The 15,923-nt window shown below is 36.8% G+C and overlaps 2 protein-coding genes across 2 annotated transcripts; one reads left to right on the top strand and one right to left on the bottom strand.

The window, feature by feature from the left end:
* Nucleotides 1–2,280: 2,280 nt before the first annotated feature.
* Nucleotides 2,281–3,678, bottom strand: LOC130558757 (uncharacterized). The gene is made up of 4 exons (XM_057341358.1): nucleotides 3,648–3,678; nucleotides 3,083–3,439; nucleotides 2,600–2,866; nucleotides 2,281–2,462 (listed from the first exon to the last, which is right to left on the bottom strand). The coding sequence occupies exons 1-4, from the start codon at nucleotides 3,676–3,678 to the stop codon at nucleotides 2,296–2,298; spliced, it is 822 nt and encodes a 273-aa protein (XP_057197341.1). The 3' UTR covers nucleotides 2,281–2,295.
* A 6,781-nt stretch (nucleotides 3,679–10,459) lies between these two features.
* Nucleotides 10,460–15,571, top strand: LOC130558801 (muscle M-line assembly protein unc-89-like). The gene is made up of 4 exons (XM_057341426.1): nucleotides 10,460–10,638; nucleotides 11,870–12,205; nucleotides 12,459–13,255; nucleotides 14,776–15,571. Exons 1-3 carry the CDS (start codon nucleotides 10,593–10,595, stop codon nucleotides 12,845–12,847), a joined length of 771 nt encoding a protein of 256 aa, XP_057197409.1. The 5' UTR covers nucleotides 10,460–10,592; the 3' UTR covers nucleotides 12,848–13,255; nucleotides 14,776–15,571.
* Nucleotides 15,572–15,923: the final 352 nt, after the last annotated feature.

Here is a 15,923-nt window from a genome sequence, read left to right as displayed (position 1 = left end):
TGTCTCTGAATCTCCCATCAGCTTTACATCATAACACTGTTTACTATTCTTCTTCACATTCATTTCAGCTATAGTAACGTCTGTAGGTCCGAACTAACACATGATTATATTTTCTCTCTGTGTTTCAGTCAGACTAACACACAGAGACACAGATTCAGTAGCAAACACACAAAGGAAACAATTATTATTGAAGTTAATTTAAGAGAATTTAGTTCATTCAGGTTTCAAACACAGAACTATTGTGTTAAAATATTTAAATTTAACATATAGCAAACACTTTTATATAAAGAGATCAAAGATTATTTTTGTGTTTATTACTACTCAAACATGATTTAATATATATTAATTAATGAGAATTTAAAGAAATTTAGATGAGTTTTAATGTTTGGTCTGTGTGTGATGATGATGTGTGAAGCTTCATTCAGTCCAGCAGGTGGCGGGAGTGCCACTGACGCGCCTTCACCAACCGACAAAGAAGAAGAGCCTTGCAGTTTGTGTTTTAAAGTGTTTAAAGTTTGTGTTTCCTTTCACGTTCATCCATTTGTGTATAATACAGTGCTTTTAAACATCTCTGTTATTCAGCAGGTTTATGTTATCATGCGCGCTCAGTCAGCGTTGCTGCGGATAGGATTTAAATTTATAATCTAAAGTCATTCTTTGCATGTCCACAAGATGGCGCCCTTTCCTCATTTCTGAAGATTGAACAATTTATGGTCAACTCGTAACGAAATTAACATAGTGAACTTTTGTAACCTTTTGTGTTACATAAAATAAAATAACGTATAAATAATATACACACAATACATATGAAATGTTAAGACTGTAAATAAAGATATGGTATGCTCACTGCTCAGCAACATTTAAGCAGGGCTCTCAAGTCTCACACGCGCATTTCAACCCGCTCACACGCCACACCTTGTCCAGTATTTCTCACGCAGAGATATTTCCAGGGTAACGCCCACCAAGTTGCACCGCTATTAGAAGAATCAAGTGAGTTCCCCATAGAGTTCAGAAGCCCTGCCACGCACCAGCTAATCAATAAAAAAATCTACCGAACAGCCAATCAGAAAATAGCATTGCTGTATCCGGGTAAGATTTAGATATTCCCGCAACAACAACGTTTACATTCTGATTCCAACGACACATTGTGTGATTGACAGGCTCGCTTCACACGACATTAATTCAGATGGATCATTATCACTATGAAGTGCCTTTTGGTGTCCTCATCAGAAACACTGAGCCATCGTGAACATAATGTAAAATAATGACTCTATCTTTATTATACATATATAGCAGCCACTGTGTTCAAACCCGTTCTTGTCATGACACATTTAAGCGGATATTCAGACTCCAATCATACATTTTAGTGAAAAACACAATCATATATCAAGTTTCTCATTCTGCAGTATTAAAGTGCTGTGTCTCGGCTTTTTCACACATTAATATATCAGTAAAAAAGATCTGTCAATGTTTGTCACTTTGAGTTCTACTTCTGCTTTTGTTGAGACAGTTTTTCTTCAGCGGAGAGATGCTGAACACATTTATATAGAATAATGATGTAGTTCCTCTTTCTTCCTCTCTGCTACTCTTCTCTGTTGATTCTTTTAAACACTTGACTGGATTATAATTCATTTTAGTTGTGCATTTGATAGAAAGAATAATTCATTTTTGTTTTTATTATGAACAATAGTGCATGTGAATGAATGGACATTGAGTAAGTAGAACAGCTCATGAAATGTCTCTGACCATAGATATGAAACAGCGAGTGCCATGAGTATTATGGGATGTAAATCGGTGTTTTCAACATTGTTGTAACTCCATCGTAAACTAAAACACTAAAACACACCTAGAGCTTTATAAATATATGCTGTGCTGCTGTTGTTAATAAATTCATCAATTAAACAAATGTTCAATAATCTAGTGAAAGGTTTTTTTTTAATATTTGGTTGCAAAATAGCATTTATTAATAAAATAATCCATGTTTACAAATCAACAATAAAGAAAAAAACAATAAAGGCAATGCAGTACTGTGTTTGAATTAATACAGAAATGACTTTGAACAGTGAAAATGTATAAAGACAGATATATAAAAGCAAATTCAAACCACAATATTAAAGCAGAAGCAAATATATACTTGAGATATACAGATATAAACAGATAAGCATGTAACTGAAGAGGTTTTGTGTGGTTGTGTTTTGGATGATTATTGTTCATGTTCAGCACAATGAAGACTGACTGTAAACTGCTGTCACTTCATCTCCTGCTCTCATCCTGATGACAGAATTACAGATTCATTCATTGATCATTTAACTGAATGTCTGATCTCTTCTTCTGTTCATCTCTTCTGGATCTGACGTCATAAACCAGAACAGCAACAGCAGCCACGCCCACCAGAGCAGAGACGACCAATCGGATCACAGCTTCAGTAAAACCACAACAGCAGGAGAATCCTGCGGAAGGAGCTGTAACAATAAAACTGAATTATGATTCATCACAATCTCTCAAACAGAATGTCTTGCTGTATATGATCTGTGACACAACTACAGCAAGTCATGAAAAAGTTCATTTGTGTGGATCAGTGAATAAACAGCTGATGTACCTGAACACTTGTGACAGACATCAGATGTGAGATGTTGAGTCTGGTTTGTGATGGAATTGTTGATGACACATGTGTAAGAATCATTCAGACACTCCAGAGGTAGAGAGAGTCTGATGTTGAGATCAGACACACTGATGCTGGACAATAAACTCTTTCCTTTGTACCAGGAGACACTCACATGTGACACATCCATTACTGAACACAACACAACACAATCTGATGATGAAGATGAAGAAGAACTGGTGATGACAGGAACAGGAAGACGAGCTGAAAATGTGAAATAATAATACTGAGGATTGCTGTATTTGATATTTTTAACTATTAATAACTATAAAATGATTTATATTTTGGAAATAAAGCATTAGAGGAAAGAGGTGAATCTGTCATAACAATGTTAAATCAAAGGATCATCATTTCATAATATTCAGAAAAATTAGATAATTTAGTTCAAAGGTGAAGTAACAGAGTAAAGTCAGTACTGACCGTAGACAGTAATGTTGAATCTCTTGAGTGGTCTCCTTTGGCTGCTGACTGTTATCACATAAAGTCCAGAGTCTGTGATTCTGATGTGTGTGATGTTGAGAGATACAGTCTGAATATCCACCTGCAGTCTGTCTCTGAATCTCCCATCAGCTCTATCATCTTCATCATAACACTGTTTAGTTTTCTTCTTCACATTCATTTCAGCTATCATAGCTCTTGTAGGTCCAAAGCTCCACATGATTGTGTTTCCTCTCTGTTCTTCAGTCAGACTCACAGACAGAGACACAGAATCTCCTTCAGTCACTGACACAGACACAGGTTCAGTACCAAACACACCTGAAACACAAACAACAACAGCTATCAAAGATCATTCATGTCAAGTCAGTTCACTCTGTGTGTGTGAGCGCAGCTACAGCTGAAATGACACAAATGAGACTAAAATCTCTTATTCTCTAAGTACAGTTACAGCAAGTGAACATCATGCCATCACGTGTAAAATCAATGCACTCATTTCAAGTTTTACTGAAACCGAAAGAAGTGAAGTTATAAAACACACATGACTCACCCAGACTCCACGAGCACGAGCACAACAACATCACTGCAAACATTTTCTCCAGCAGTTTCCACAATACAGAACAGAAAGGTTTTATGAATCTGCTTGAATGAACAGATGAGCTGAAGAGGGAAGTGTTGGTCTGTGGTGGTTCAGTGAAGAACACAATCATACACACACTACATATAACAGAAGCTACAATAAAACCTGAAAGAGGACAATGGGACGTTTTTCGTCTTTTGATGAAACATCCTGTAAGGGTTAATGTCCGCATGTGAGGGCCAGTGTGTTTTATACTGACATCATTACAGAATGCAGCGTGAGCGCCCCCTGCTGTTCAAATTAAACCACTTACAGTTGAACTGAGATCTCAGTAAAACCGGTTTTATTGTAAATGCAGACCTGTGATGCTGGACAACTGAGAGCTGTTACAGTATTCAAATTATTACGTTTTTATAATGCTGTTTTCTGTTATTTGCTATTAAATTTTTTGCTTAAGAAAACCTGTTCTTTGAACAGTAAAATTGTAAATGTGAATTCAGACTCTCAGAACAGATATTTACATGACATTTATTCATTTGGCAGGAGAGCATATAACAGTACCGTTAGTTTACAAGGGCAAAGATATAAAAAAACTTCAGAAAGCCCTTAACTGTAACTAACTTACTCTATTGCACTTAATAGAAAAAAGTGTCTTTACTGGTGTTTTATTATATTTTATTTTTTCTCTGTTTCAGTAAGACTCACATAATCTCCTTCAGTCTCTGACACAGTTTCAGATTCAGTACCAAACACACTGAAACACAAAGGAAACAGTTATTGAAGTTAATTTAAGAGAATTTAGTTCACTCATGTTTCAAGCACTGAATTACTGTGTTGTTGTATTTACATTAAACATATAGCAAACCATTTTAAACAAAGCGATAAGCATAAAATTATTTTTATTTTGGTTATTACTACTGAAAAATGATTTCGTATAATTCATGTTTTTTTTTAAAGATTAAGATTATGCTTAGTGCGTTCTTGTGTTTGCTTCTCATTCAATCCAGCAGGTGGCGGAAGTGCCACTGACGCGCCTTCACTAACCGACACAGAAGAAGAGCGTTGCAGTGTTTGTGATGTTTAAAGTTTGTGTTTCCTCTCACGTTCATCCATTAGTGTATAATGCCTATAGCTCTATATGGCTGTGAGGTTTGGGCTCCACAGTGTCTGACAGATTACTCCAAATGAGATAAACACCCCATAGAATCCCTGCATGCTGAATTCTGTAAAAACATTTGAAGAGTTCAGAGAAGAACACCAAATAATGCATGCAGGGCTGAATTAGGCAGATACTCTCTGATAATACACATCCAAAAATTTTCTCTCAAATTCTGGACACACCTTAACTCAAGTCCTCCTAACACACTTCAATATGAAGCACTTAAAACCCAAGAGCTGAGACCTAAAGCCAGTCCCTTCTGCCAGCTGCCTCTGAAACGTCCGATTGGCACAACCGAACAGAACCAAATCAGAATAAACCAAATGATCAAAGAAAGTCAAAACCTGAGCAAATACAGACTCAGTGATCACAGTCTGGCCGTAGAGAGAGGCAGACACAGACAAACTGTGCACACTGTGACACTGGTGAGGTGGAGACTGAGACACACTTTCTCCTTCATTGTGATCAAATTAAAGATGTGAGAGAGAAACACTTTCACAAAAAGTCAAAGGTCATGCCAGAGTTTGTTAGGTGTTGAGACACACATTCATCTATCAGCTGCACAAACTACTGCCTTCATCTCTTACAATCAATGCACATCTACACCGTTTACTCTTATTCTATTCTCATGTTTCTGCCTGAAGTCTACATTTGATATAGATATTTTATTTGACATATTTCATTTGTTTACTCACTTATACATTATTTTATATTTCATTCTATATTTATCCCTTACTCAGCACCTCATTCTATATTTTACTGTAATGTTTGTACTTAATGTATGTCTTTTGTTATGTGTTCAATGCTTTGGCAATATTGTAAGAACACGCAATCATGCCAATAAAGTACCTTGAAATTGAAAAGAATATATAACAGCCAGTTCAAAAGCGTTCTTGTCATGACTGTTGTAACTGAAGAGGTTTTGTGTGGTTGTGTTTTGAATGATTTATTTTCATGTTCAGCACAATGAAGACTGACTGTAAACTGCTGTGACTTCATCTCCTGCTCTCATCCTGATAACAGAATTACAGATTCATCCGTCATGTCACTGATTATCTGATCTCTTCTGTTCATCTCATCTGGATCCATGGCCAGCGCCAAGGGGGGCACTCGCGGGGCATGCCCCCCCACAGGGTTGTTGTGCCCCCCCCACTTGACACAGTTTTAAATTCATGTAATACATACTGAAAATATATAATAAAAAAGTTTTAAACGTTTAAAGAATTTTAAACAAAGTGGAAATGTAAATGGTAGCCTAGCCTATGTGTTTACTTTGTAAAGAAGATGAATCTAGTCCGGTTGTTGTGACGATGCGTCATTACGCAGCGTATTAATGTATGTATACGTGTGGAGGGAAGCCGCTAGCAATTAGTTACAGACGCTCAATGCTTCACAAACGGAAGGCTCAGTTAGTTCAGCTTTGGAAAAGGAAAATGTACAACCGAATGGAAGGACACCGTTTTAAGGAGGTTTAATGTTCGCACGCGGCGCCTTCAGCTTTTTTAAAAGGTACGTGTGTTTCATTACTTTTAGCAAGCCTTGGTGCGAAGGAGCATTATATCACAGCATAGGTTAGAATTGTCAACCTGTTGTTTTTGTTGTGACTGTGTGTGCTAATATTGTTTAATTTGTGTTATTCTTGTTCACTTGAAATGTGGTAAATGTGGTAGTTTTGACTTTTTTGTATTAATGATGCTGATTGTGTGCCCTCCCACGTGGAGCCACTTGCCCCCTTGTTAGTCGTGGTCTGGCGCCGATTCTGTGTGGATCTGAGGTCATAAACCAGAACAGCAACCGTAGCCACGCCCACAAGAGCAGAGACGACCAATCGGATCACAGCATCAGTAAAACCACAACAGCAGGAGAATAATTCAGTGGACGGATCTGCAACAATAAAACAGAATTTTGATTCATCACAATCTCTCAAACAGAATGTGTTGTTTGCTCTGTGTTATCTCAACTACAGCAAGAAAAAGTTATATTTTCAGAAAAGCACACACGTTGCGTGATCTGCTGATATCTCAATAAAAGCCCTTATGAATATTAACAATATTTTTAACAATAAAAATCACAACCCCCTCTTTCTTCCCCAAAGGCACCATTTGCCCTTCTAAAGATCACAGGGGGCTGAGATCAACCCCTATAGACTCTAGACATGTTTGTGTATTGGGGGTCCAGTACAGGTGGGTTAAAGGTGGTCTTCTGATTGGTCAGTTTGAATGTGTCATGTTAAGTTTAGTCACATGGTCAAGGAAAGGATGAAAAGGAAATGTAAGAGAAGCTCTGGTCTGGGCTCTTCTCCTCTGACTCTTCTTCTTCTAAACTTTCTCTCTTCACCGTCCTGTCTCGCAGGTCATATCACATACATTTGGATTTACAATTTTATGCAATTACTTTGTAACCATTTTACATCAACTGAACTGAAGTTTGTTATTAAACACTTTTGTGTCTTAAAAGTGGCGCTTGCTAACAAGTTGCTAAAAGCGACCACATCCTTTAGCGAGAGGACGTCATACAAATCTCACAAATGATGCACCACGGGCACAAATGTCTAAAATCGTTGTTTGGGATTCATTCACGCAGTAATTACTTACCAGACAACACGTGTTTAATCAAGTTTGAAAGTGTTGTCGGAGGCTTGCAGGTGGTGACGTTGATGAATCTGTTTATAGCCTCGTGTTAGCTTTTTACTTCTGCCGATTGTGTTTAGGCTTCAAAAATATCAAATTATGGGGTGGTTTCCCAGACAGGGTTTAAAACTAGTCCCAGACTAACTCAAATGTTAGAGGTGTCTTGATCGAAAACAACTCACACTGACATATCTTAAAATATTTTAGTGCGTTTGTTTTGTCTTAGATGCACACCAGTAATGTTTTTTATAAGGTATGTTCTTTTAAATCGACTTAAATATACTAATTTAACTAAGGCCTAGTCCTGGTTTAAACTAATCCCTGTGTAGGAAACCGCCCCATTGTGTTAATCTGTAAAGATGATCGTGATAGACAAAACCTGTGAGCATCATAAACCTTTGTTAATCAGAGCTTATTTTGTGTGATCTTCCAAAAGTCTATGAGAAAACTGCACAGGCTTTAGATCGAGGGAACCAGCGCAGCGCTACTTCCGGGTTGGCCAACAAAAATATGTCATCTCTGAGGTACTCTATTGTGACATTTGTGTTAAATAAAGTGTGTACTTTGAGCACCACTACACAATCTCCTCAGTGAATGAACACAAACATCTGTTAGTTTTGGTACTCGGCTCGTCTCAGTTTTCTAAAGTGTCATTCAGAAATGGGTTACCCCGCCTTTAATATTTAATCATGATTAATCGCATCCACAGTAAAAGTTTGTGTTTACATAATATATGTCTGTGTATTTTTCGTAATAATTTTGTATTTACAAACACATACACATACATGCATAAATTTAAGAAAAATTAAAATAATGAAAATTAATAAACATTTGTATATAATTTCAATCATTGGTAAATATAAATAAATACATGTAAATATTTCCTTCATATATACAGTATACATGTGTGTATGTGAATGTATTAGGTGGAGCACAGACACACACCAGCTGAGAATCTTAGGGATCCGGAAACAACTTGGCATTAGTTTAAGTGAACTCGACATATCAGCAGTCACTTCCACTGAAATGTTGAAGTCCTTATAGGTAACAAACTGTCTCTATTTAAAAGACAAGCTGGTTCATGCCCTGTTCAAGTCCAGACAGTCATACATTGAGGAATGTTCTCAGCACCAGAACATCTGAACAAGGCTGTCTCTGTCTCCTGCACGGTGAGGTGGGATGGGAAAGTCATCCTTTCTGTTTAGTTGTGCATCAAACTGGATGATAAATGAAGTCAAGAGTCAAGAATGCAAATTAGGCGAGGAAGATTTTGTTAGTAGTTTTCCCAGTTTCATCATCAGCTTCATCATTCTCACAGAGTTCCACAGGCCGACCTGCCTTACATCCAAAATACAGCAGTATTCAAGCTAACAGAGTCAACGAACTACATCATTACTTGAGTAAATCAAGCTCACGTGATCGGTTATCAATAGATAATCACTTAAACAAGAACACTTCTGGAGTCATGAGACAGGACATATGGTCCTAGAGATGATCAAAGATGATGACAGGCATGTAGGACTATAATAGAACTGAATGAAAACATGACGTTAGCGCTCTTTCTCACTTTCCTGAAACAATACAATCACACATACACTAAAGCACAAGAGTGCTGCTAACAGAAGATGTTTTTAAACATGACGATGAGAAGTCTCTGTTCACAGTCACAGGACGAGAGAGCCTAAACATTCATTACAGACTTCAACCATCTCTACTTTCTGTAGTTTATATCATAATCTGAAAGGGTTCGTCTTTATCTTGCTTCAATCATCAATTTAAAATAAGATGATGCTGAATAATAATTGATTCATATTTGTCAAAACCACACAGAAGTATTTATATTTGAAGTGAGGTGAAGCCACGGCACCCGTCCCTTCCATACACAATCCTTCTCATCACAGTACATCATTACAAACCTATATACTGTATATATATATAGGGCTGTGCAAAAATATCCATATACTGTATGTAACTATTGCAAAACATTTTTCGATAGTACATTGATGGTGATACCGCTAACGATAATTTTTATTTAGCTTCGAGCTCTCAGAGATGACATGTGGGTATGTTTGGTGGAGTTTTATCAAACAAATGCTGTTTGTAAGCTTCACAAGTCCTGACCTTTCAAGTCCCTTGGCTAGTGCATTGGACAAATTTATTCCAAAAAGTATCAATGACATTTATTGTGCTATCACGGATGTGACACCAGTGCGTTTACAGCACGGATGAACCCGGGGTTTCAGACTTCCCACGTTCATTGTTTTAACTGTAATGCACCACAACAGCCAAGTGACTTGAGTGAGTCATTTTATTCCCCTGTGCTGCCCACTTGAGGGGCGCGGCCCATAGTTTGGGATCTAAGACCCATCTATCCTGATATTTACAGTGTATTCTCAAACAGTATAATCTGATCATTAAAAATGAGTGAACTGTACTCAAAACTGTGAAAAAGAGTGTTTAATGATTTTGATATTTTGAGTTTCAGTGACAAAATAATAAGAACTCACTTAACTCAAAATGTTTAATTATATCTTCCAATGACGTCCGAGCGATTCCCAGCATGCTTTGTGTGGACTTGATAATGGAAGTAAATCTTGAAAAAAAGTGTTATTTTATGTATTAATATCAATGGGAGGAGGCTTATACATGTTTAGTATTCTGTTCTGTTCTGTTATTTAAAGAGTTTTGTGACATGAGGGATTTTAAGAGGTTAAGACGAGTCGATCATTTGCTTAGTATGAAAACAGACTCATTTCAGAACTTAATCGTTTGATCTGAAGTCATCACGATGGTAATATTACAGCTGTTATTGGCTGATGTTCCTTCATAACAACATTGATAATTGTTCAAAGTGAAACTCAAGTACATGGAAAATGGAAAAATGAAATAAATGTTCAGAAATGTGTTGCCCCTCCCCATCACCCACACTGTACATCTATTGTCATTCACTTATTTAAAGTCATTTGACAGCAGCGCTGGGACAAGGAATCAAAGGCATCATTTCATGTCCATCAGCGTAGGAACTCATCATAGAAATTAATTCATCTGTTACTCTTTGTGTAGGTTTAGTTTGAGATCAAACACTTAAATAAGTTCACTGGTCATTTTTATGAACTCAAACACAACATGAACACAATCTCTTTACTCTTTATCATCTCTTTATTCATCAACGGTAAGTTCATTTACCAACTCTAATATAACACTTTAGTCTTCAGAGTTTAATCTCTGGCTTTTTTACTTCTGCTGGTGGGTTTGGTGTTACCGGGTGTTTTCACAATTGAACTTTTATTTCAATAAATATGCTCTTGTGTGCGACGACATCGTAAGTTCGTATAAAAAACAGCTCCTTAAAACACAACAGAACATTTGATGGATTTAATGGTTATAATGGGAATTGTACTGGTTTTACTGGAAACTATAATGGCGTCTGCTGGTATGTGATGGATTCTATGGGTGGGGTGTTATCTGGAGCATAATCATATTGGAATGAAGCCCAAAGCACTATAATTTTGTAATGGTTTTAATGTAAAAAGCTACTGGTTTATGATGATATTTCAATGTAAACATTAGATTTTCTGTGATGGTTTCTATTGGACTTCTATTGTTTTTTTCAGCAGGTTTGTTACATTTATAATGTGATCTGAGATCAGTCTGTCAGGTTTTTTCTGACTCTTTATTCATATATTCATATTTTACATAAATATATATATATATATTCTTCCTTTAAACATTCATGCTGTGTTTTTGGACTATTAACCAATTTACCACAAAATAAAGTGTGCCTTTAAAATTCCTTTAATGATATAAGTTTGTTCTTCATATTGATCTGGGTTAGAGAAACACTTTAGCAATTACAGTTTTCCAAAGAATATGTTTTGACCAGCAGATGACCAAAAAGATCCATTCTCCTATCACAGCGTTATATGTATATTTAGTGAAGGTATATACAGTAATTATCAAATGGTCGATTTCTTTGTTGTTTTTGATGTGTTTTTGGAATATATTTTCATTTTTTGAAATGCCACAGAAAATTGACCAAAAAATGCCACATAAGGCACACCTACAGTAAAAGTTGTTGGATTTGAGAAGGTGTTATTGAAATAGTGTGGAGATGAAACCAACAGCAGTGCAGAAGAGAAGAGGAGTGAAGATTGAACACTGATGACAGAAAACATTCAGTGAACATAAAATCTCTCCTTTCTTCTTCTTCTCTGAGAGAGATCACACTCCTTCATATCTGTGATTTCTTCTCTTACATTCCATAAGTTCTCTGCAGTCAAACCTATATGTCTGTAAACATTCATCCAAGAATTAAAGCAGCTGTCATGTTTAAACCATTGATCACTTCCATCAGTATAACAGGTTTCTTCTCTGAACTCCAGTTGTGTGTTTGTGTTGTTCAGGTGTGTTTGGTGATGAAGTGATGACAGTGATGGAGGGACATTCTGTTACTCTACACACTGATCTCACTGATATGAAGAGAGTTATAAAGATAATATGGAGAGTTGAAGAAGAGGACTCTCAAAGATCTCTAGTTACAATAGCTGATAATGAGACCATTGAGGTTAATTATTATTATAATAATATTAATGATAGTTACATAGACAGACTGCAGGTGTATGTTCAGACTGGAGATCTGACCATCAAGAACATGAGAGTCAACCACACTGGACTCTATCAAGCAGAGATCAGCAACAACAATGGAACAACATACAAGAACTTCAGCGTTACTGTCATTGGTGAGTATAAATGTGTTTATGTATGTAATAAAGATGTCTTGTTTACTCTCACTTTAAAAATGAAACAGAATTTATGATTTAATGTTAATCACACAAATAATAGTTTTCTGTGATGAAATGACCTCTCCTCTCCCCAGACCACAAAACAACAGGAAAGGACAACTTTTATTTCTTTAATTGTTGTTTGACGATGACAGAATTATACGTTCAGTGTGATACATGTCATCTCTGTCTGTGACTCTGTGTCTTGAAGATGCTCCACATGTTATCAGTGCTGGTACAGGTGATGTGAAGTCAGTGTCAGTGAGTGAGGGAGAATCTGTGACTCTACACACTGATGTCCAAACACACAGAGATGATCTGATACTGTGGAGGTTTGGAGATGAAGGTCTTCTCATAGCTAAACATGATAAAGAAGACAATAAGAGCTCAATATATGATGATGGTGAGGGATTCAGAGGCAGACTGAAGCTGGATGATCGGACCGGATCTCTCACCATCAGTGGTGTCAGATCATCAGATTCTGGACTTTATAAACTGAAGATCAATAACAACAAACAGACATTATACAAGACCTTCAGTGTTTATGTCAGGAGTGAGTATCTCAGTTGTCATATATCAACATTTATCAACATTTATTAACATCAGCTGTGTGTGAATTCATTCATTTAAACACAGTTTCTATCAGAACTTTCTCCTCAGTGAAAACAGACACGTTTGTGTAAAAGATAGCGTAAGGCGGCTGGTTGTTATCTCTGAATAAACTCTGACATTGTGATCAAGACTAAAGCAGATAACACCAGACTGTCTGTACATTTACAAACATGAAGTTTAGATCTGATCTAACAGTTTAAATGTGAATCAGACCATGTTTTAATATCTTGAGTGTATTTTCATTTATCATTACAGGTCAATCTTCTGGTGTCTCTCCACCCGACCGTCTCCCTCTCTCTCTCTCTCTCTCTCTGCTGGTGCTTGTCCTGCTGGTGCTAATGACTATTGTTGTGTATCAATGTCGCCACAACATTCCTTGTCTAAGACGGATCAAAGGTAAGATTAACTTCTAGACAAGACATTATTCATATGACATAGTTTATAGTGTGATATACCAGTGCCACAGTTCAGTTTGGTTCTGTTTGATGTGTGGACAGGATTCAATGCTAAAGAACACTAGATTCACTTTTAAATTAATATTAATACAAACAATTTGTGATCCTGTCTGTAAAACCCAGTCTAGTGATGAGATAACCGAATGATTACAATAATTAAAATATGAATATACCTACATTAAATGTACTTCGATTGAATAATTTATAGTTTCTGTCAATCCACTGACATCAGTTTACATAGAGAAAAACTTGTGATAATACCATGTCTCTTAATGCCCTATATTCTCTTTCATTTTTTCTCTCTAAATGCCTTATTATGATGTATGTAAAGCTGCTTTGCAACAATGAAAATTTTGAAAAGTGCTACATAAATCAAAAATTGAATTGAATGTATTGCGAGTTATCCGCTTTGACGGATAAGATCAAAGACGATTGAGGGTTCACTCAGTGTGGGAGAAAGTGATTGACAGCGTGATGCCATCGTGACGTGTATTTGTGGTTTAATGAAATATGAGAATATGATTTCAGGATCAAATCAATCTTATTTAAGATAAAGATGCTCCTGTGACACAAGACTACAAGAACGCTCTAACCTAATGGCCTGTCCACACCGGGACGGTAATCGCGCGGGTTTATCGTCGACGTGTAACGCCTCGTGACTAAAGAAAGGGCGCCATTGTGAGTGTGCACACCGACGCGCAAAACTCCAGGTGTGAAAGCGTCATTTTTTTAAACACCTCGGGCTCGTTTTTTTGGTTTGACGCGCCGTGTTAAAAACTGTACGACCAATGAGATTGGCGCTTCTGTTCACGTGCCTGGAGCTGCTGAAGTTACAGTAAAACACCACTTGGTGGCGCTCAAGCACAAAACGGTCTTGCCGAGCACACATTGACGAAGAGGAAGCCAAGTCTTCTTCTGTGTAACAAGCGAGTGTCAGAAGCAAAAAGTTGCGCAGCGCCACCTTGTGTACGGGGCTGTTTCTGTTTTTCATTAAGCGCCATCTTTGTCAAGGAGTGACTTTGCACGTTCACTCGGCTCATCGCCAGTGAAAATCGTTTGGGTATGAACACTGAAAAAGTCTCGAAAAACGCTGGCGAAAAGCGCGTGCGATTATCGTCCGGTCTGTACGTACCTTAAGTCATGATCCAGTCCTTGTCCCCCCTTCAGTTACTTCCTGTTTGTGTCATGTGTTTTGTAGTCCTTGTAGTTTTTCTCGTTGTTCTTGCTGTTTCAGTTGTCTGTTGTCAGTCGTTGTTTGCTTTGATGTTTCTTGTTCTCAGTTGTGTTTTACTGGTGATTTTTGCTTTCACTGTTTTATTTTATTAAACTGCGTTCAGATCCGTTCCATGCCTGGGCCGATATGTTGCTGTTTAGGCAGAGATTGTTGTTGAAATCTTAACCTGTACACTTAAGTTATAATCTCTCTGTCTTGTTTTTCTCTTCTATGTGCTGCTGTGACAGATAAGAAAATGCCGGTGTTTGATGGGGATTCTGTCTTTCTACTGGCTAGTGAGTGAAGATACGGGGGTGCTGAACCAGTGGTGGTTTTGTAGGCCGAGAGCAGAGCGGGTGGTGCATTAAATAATATTACTGTATGTCTGTTCATCAAATATTCTGTTCATCTGTCTACTGATCAGATCTGAATGTAAATGTGAATTCAGACTCTCAGTACAGATATAAAACTTTATAAGGTTCTTATCTCGTCTTTTTGCACTTGATAAGGGAGAAAACGCTGCACGGATGTTGCTGCTTAACTTTGTACTGTAGAATATGATAAAGTCACACTAGTGTCTGAAACACCTGTGTAACTTTGGTATTGTGAGCTTTTCAATGTATTTGCACTTGAATAATAAGTGAGAAAACGCTGTACTTAACTAAACACATGAAACACAAGATATTTTGTGTATTGCTGCACAGTAAAATCACCAGTATTTTGCTTAAGAACAATTATTTCTCTCTTCTGAAGTGATCTGAATGTAAAACTCAGTGCAATTCTCAGTGCAAAAAGAAACTTTATAAAGCACTTAACTAACCTGCTTTATTGCACTTATTAGAAAAAGATTTATGTTTGCATCTAGTATAAGATAAGATACAGTAACACTTGATTGTTTTCTAGTTTTCATGCATCTTTTCACTTTGTATTAATATCATTTTTAAGTAACTTTACAAATGCATCAGCATTTATATTTGACTTTGTTTATTATTTAGTTTTCTTAATAAACTAATGCTAGTCTTGAATTCCACTTTACTAAATATACACTGTAATTTACTTTCATTATTAATAAAGGTTAAAGGTCAAGTGAGATGTCTTTCTTTATGTTGGCTCATAATATTCTGTGATTTCAGTGGAAAATCTCTTCAGAAAGCAGAAGGTTCAGTTTTCACACACAGTCATAGAACCTGTACGTGGATGAATATTTTCTGTAATTCTCATTATTTAACACACAAATGTAAAGACGATACAACATGATGGTTTTCAGTGTGTTTTCATGTTTAAGCACAAGAGGGCGCTGCAGTGCAATCTGCATTAAAGGTACAGTTCACCCCAAAATATAAATTCTACCATATAACGATAACATAGCAAATTAAAGACCGCATGCTGTCACTAA

This window comes from Triplophysa rosa, linkage group LG9 (genome assembly GCF_024868665.1).
Source record: "Triplophysa rosa linkage group LG9, Trosa_1v2, whole genome shotgun sequence".
NCBI classification, from domain to species: Eukaryota; Metazoa; Chordata; class Actinopteri; order Cypriniformes; family Nemacheilidae; genus Triplophysa; species Triplophysa rosa.
The sequence above is the reverse complement of the archived record's forward strand: the minus strand, read 5'-3'. Positions and strand labels throughout refer to the sequence as shown.

Coding starts and splice junctions, on each gene's coding strand:
- LOC130558801 (XM_057341426.1), top strand. CDS start 10,593: ATGAACACAATCTCTTTACTCTTTATCATCTCTTTATTCATCAACG. Junction 10,639..11,869: donor CATCTCTTTATTCATCAACG/GTAAGTTCATTT, acceptor TGTGTTGTTCAG/GTGTGTTTGGTGATGAAGTG. Junction 12,206..12,458: donor CTTCAGCGTTACTGTCATTG/GTGAGTATAAAT, acceptor TGTGTCTTGAAG/ATGCTCCACATGTTATCAGT.
- LOC130558757 (XM_057341358.1), bottom strand. CDS start 3,678: ATGTTGTTGTGCTCGTGCTCGTGGAGTCTGG. Junction 3,440..3,647: donor CTCGTGCTCGTGGAGTCTGG/GTGAGTCATGTG, acceptor GATCTTTGATAG/CTGTTGTTGTTTGTGTTTCA. Junction 2,867..3,082: donor ATTCAACATTACTGTCTACG/GTCAGTACTGAC, acceptor TCACATTTTCAG/CTCGTCTTCCTGTTCCTGTC.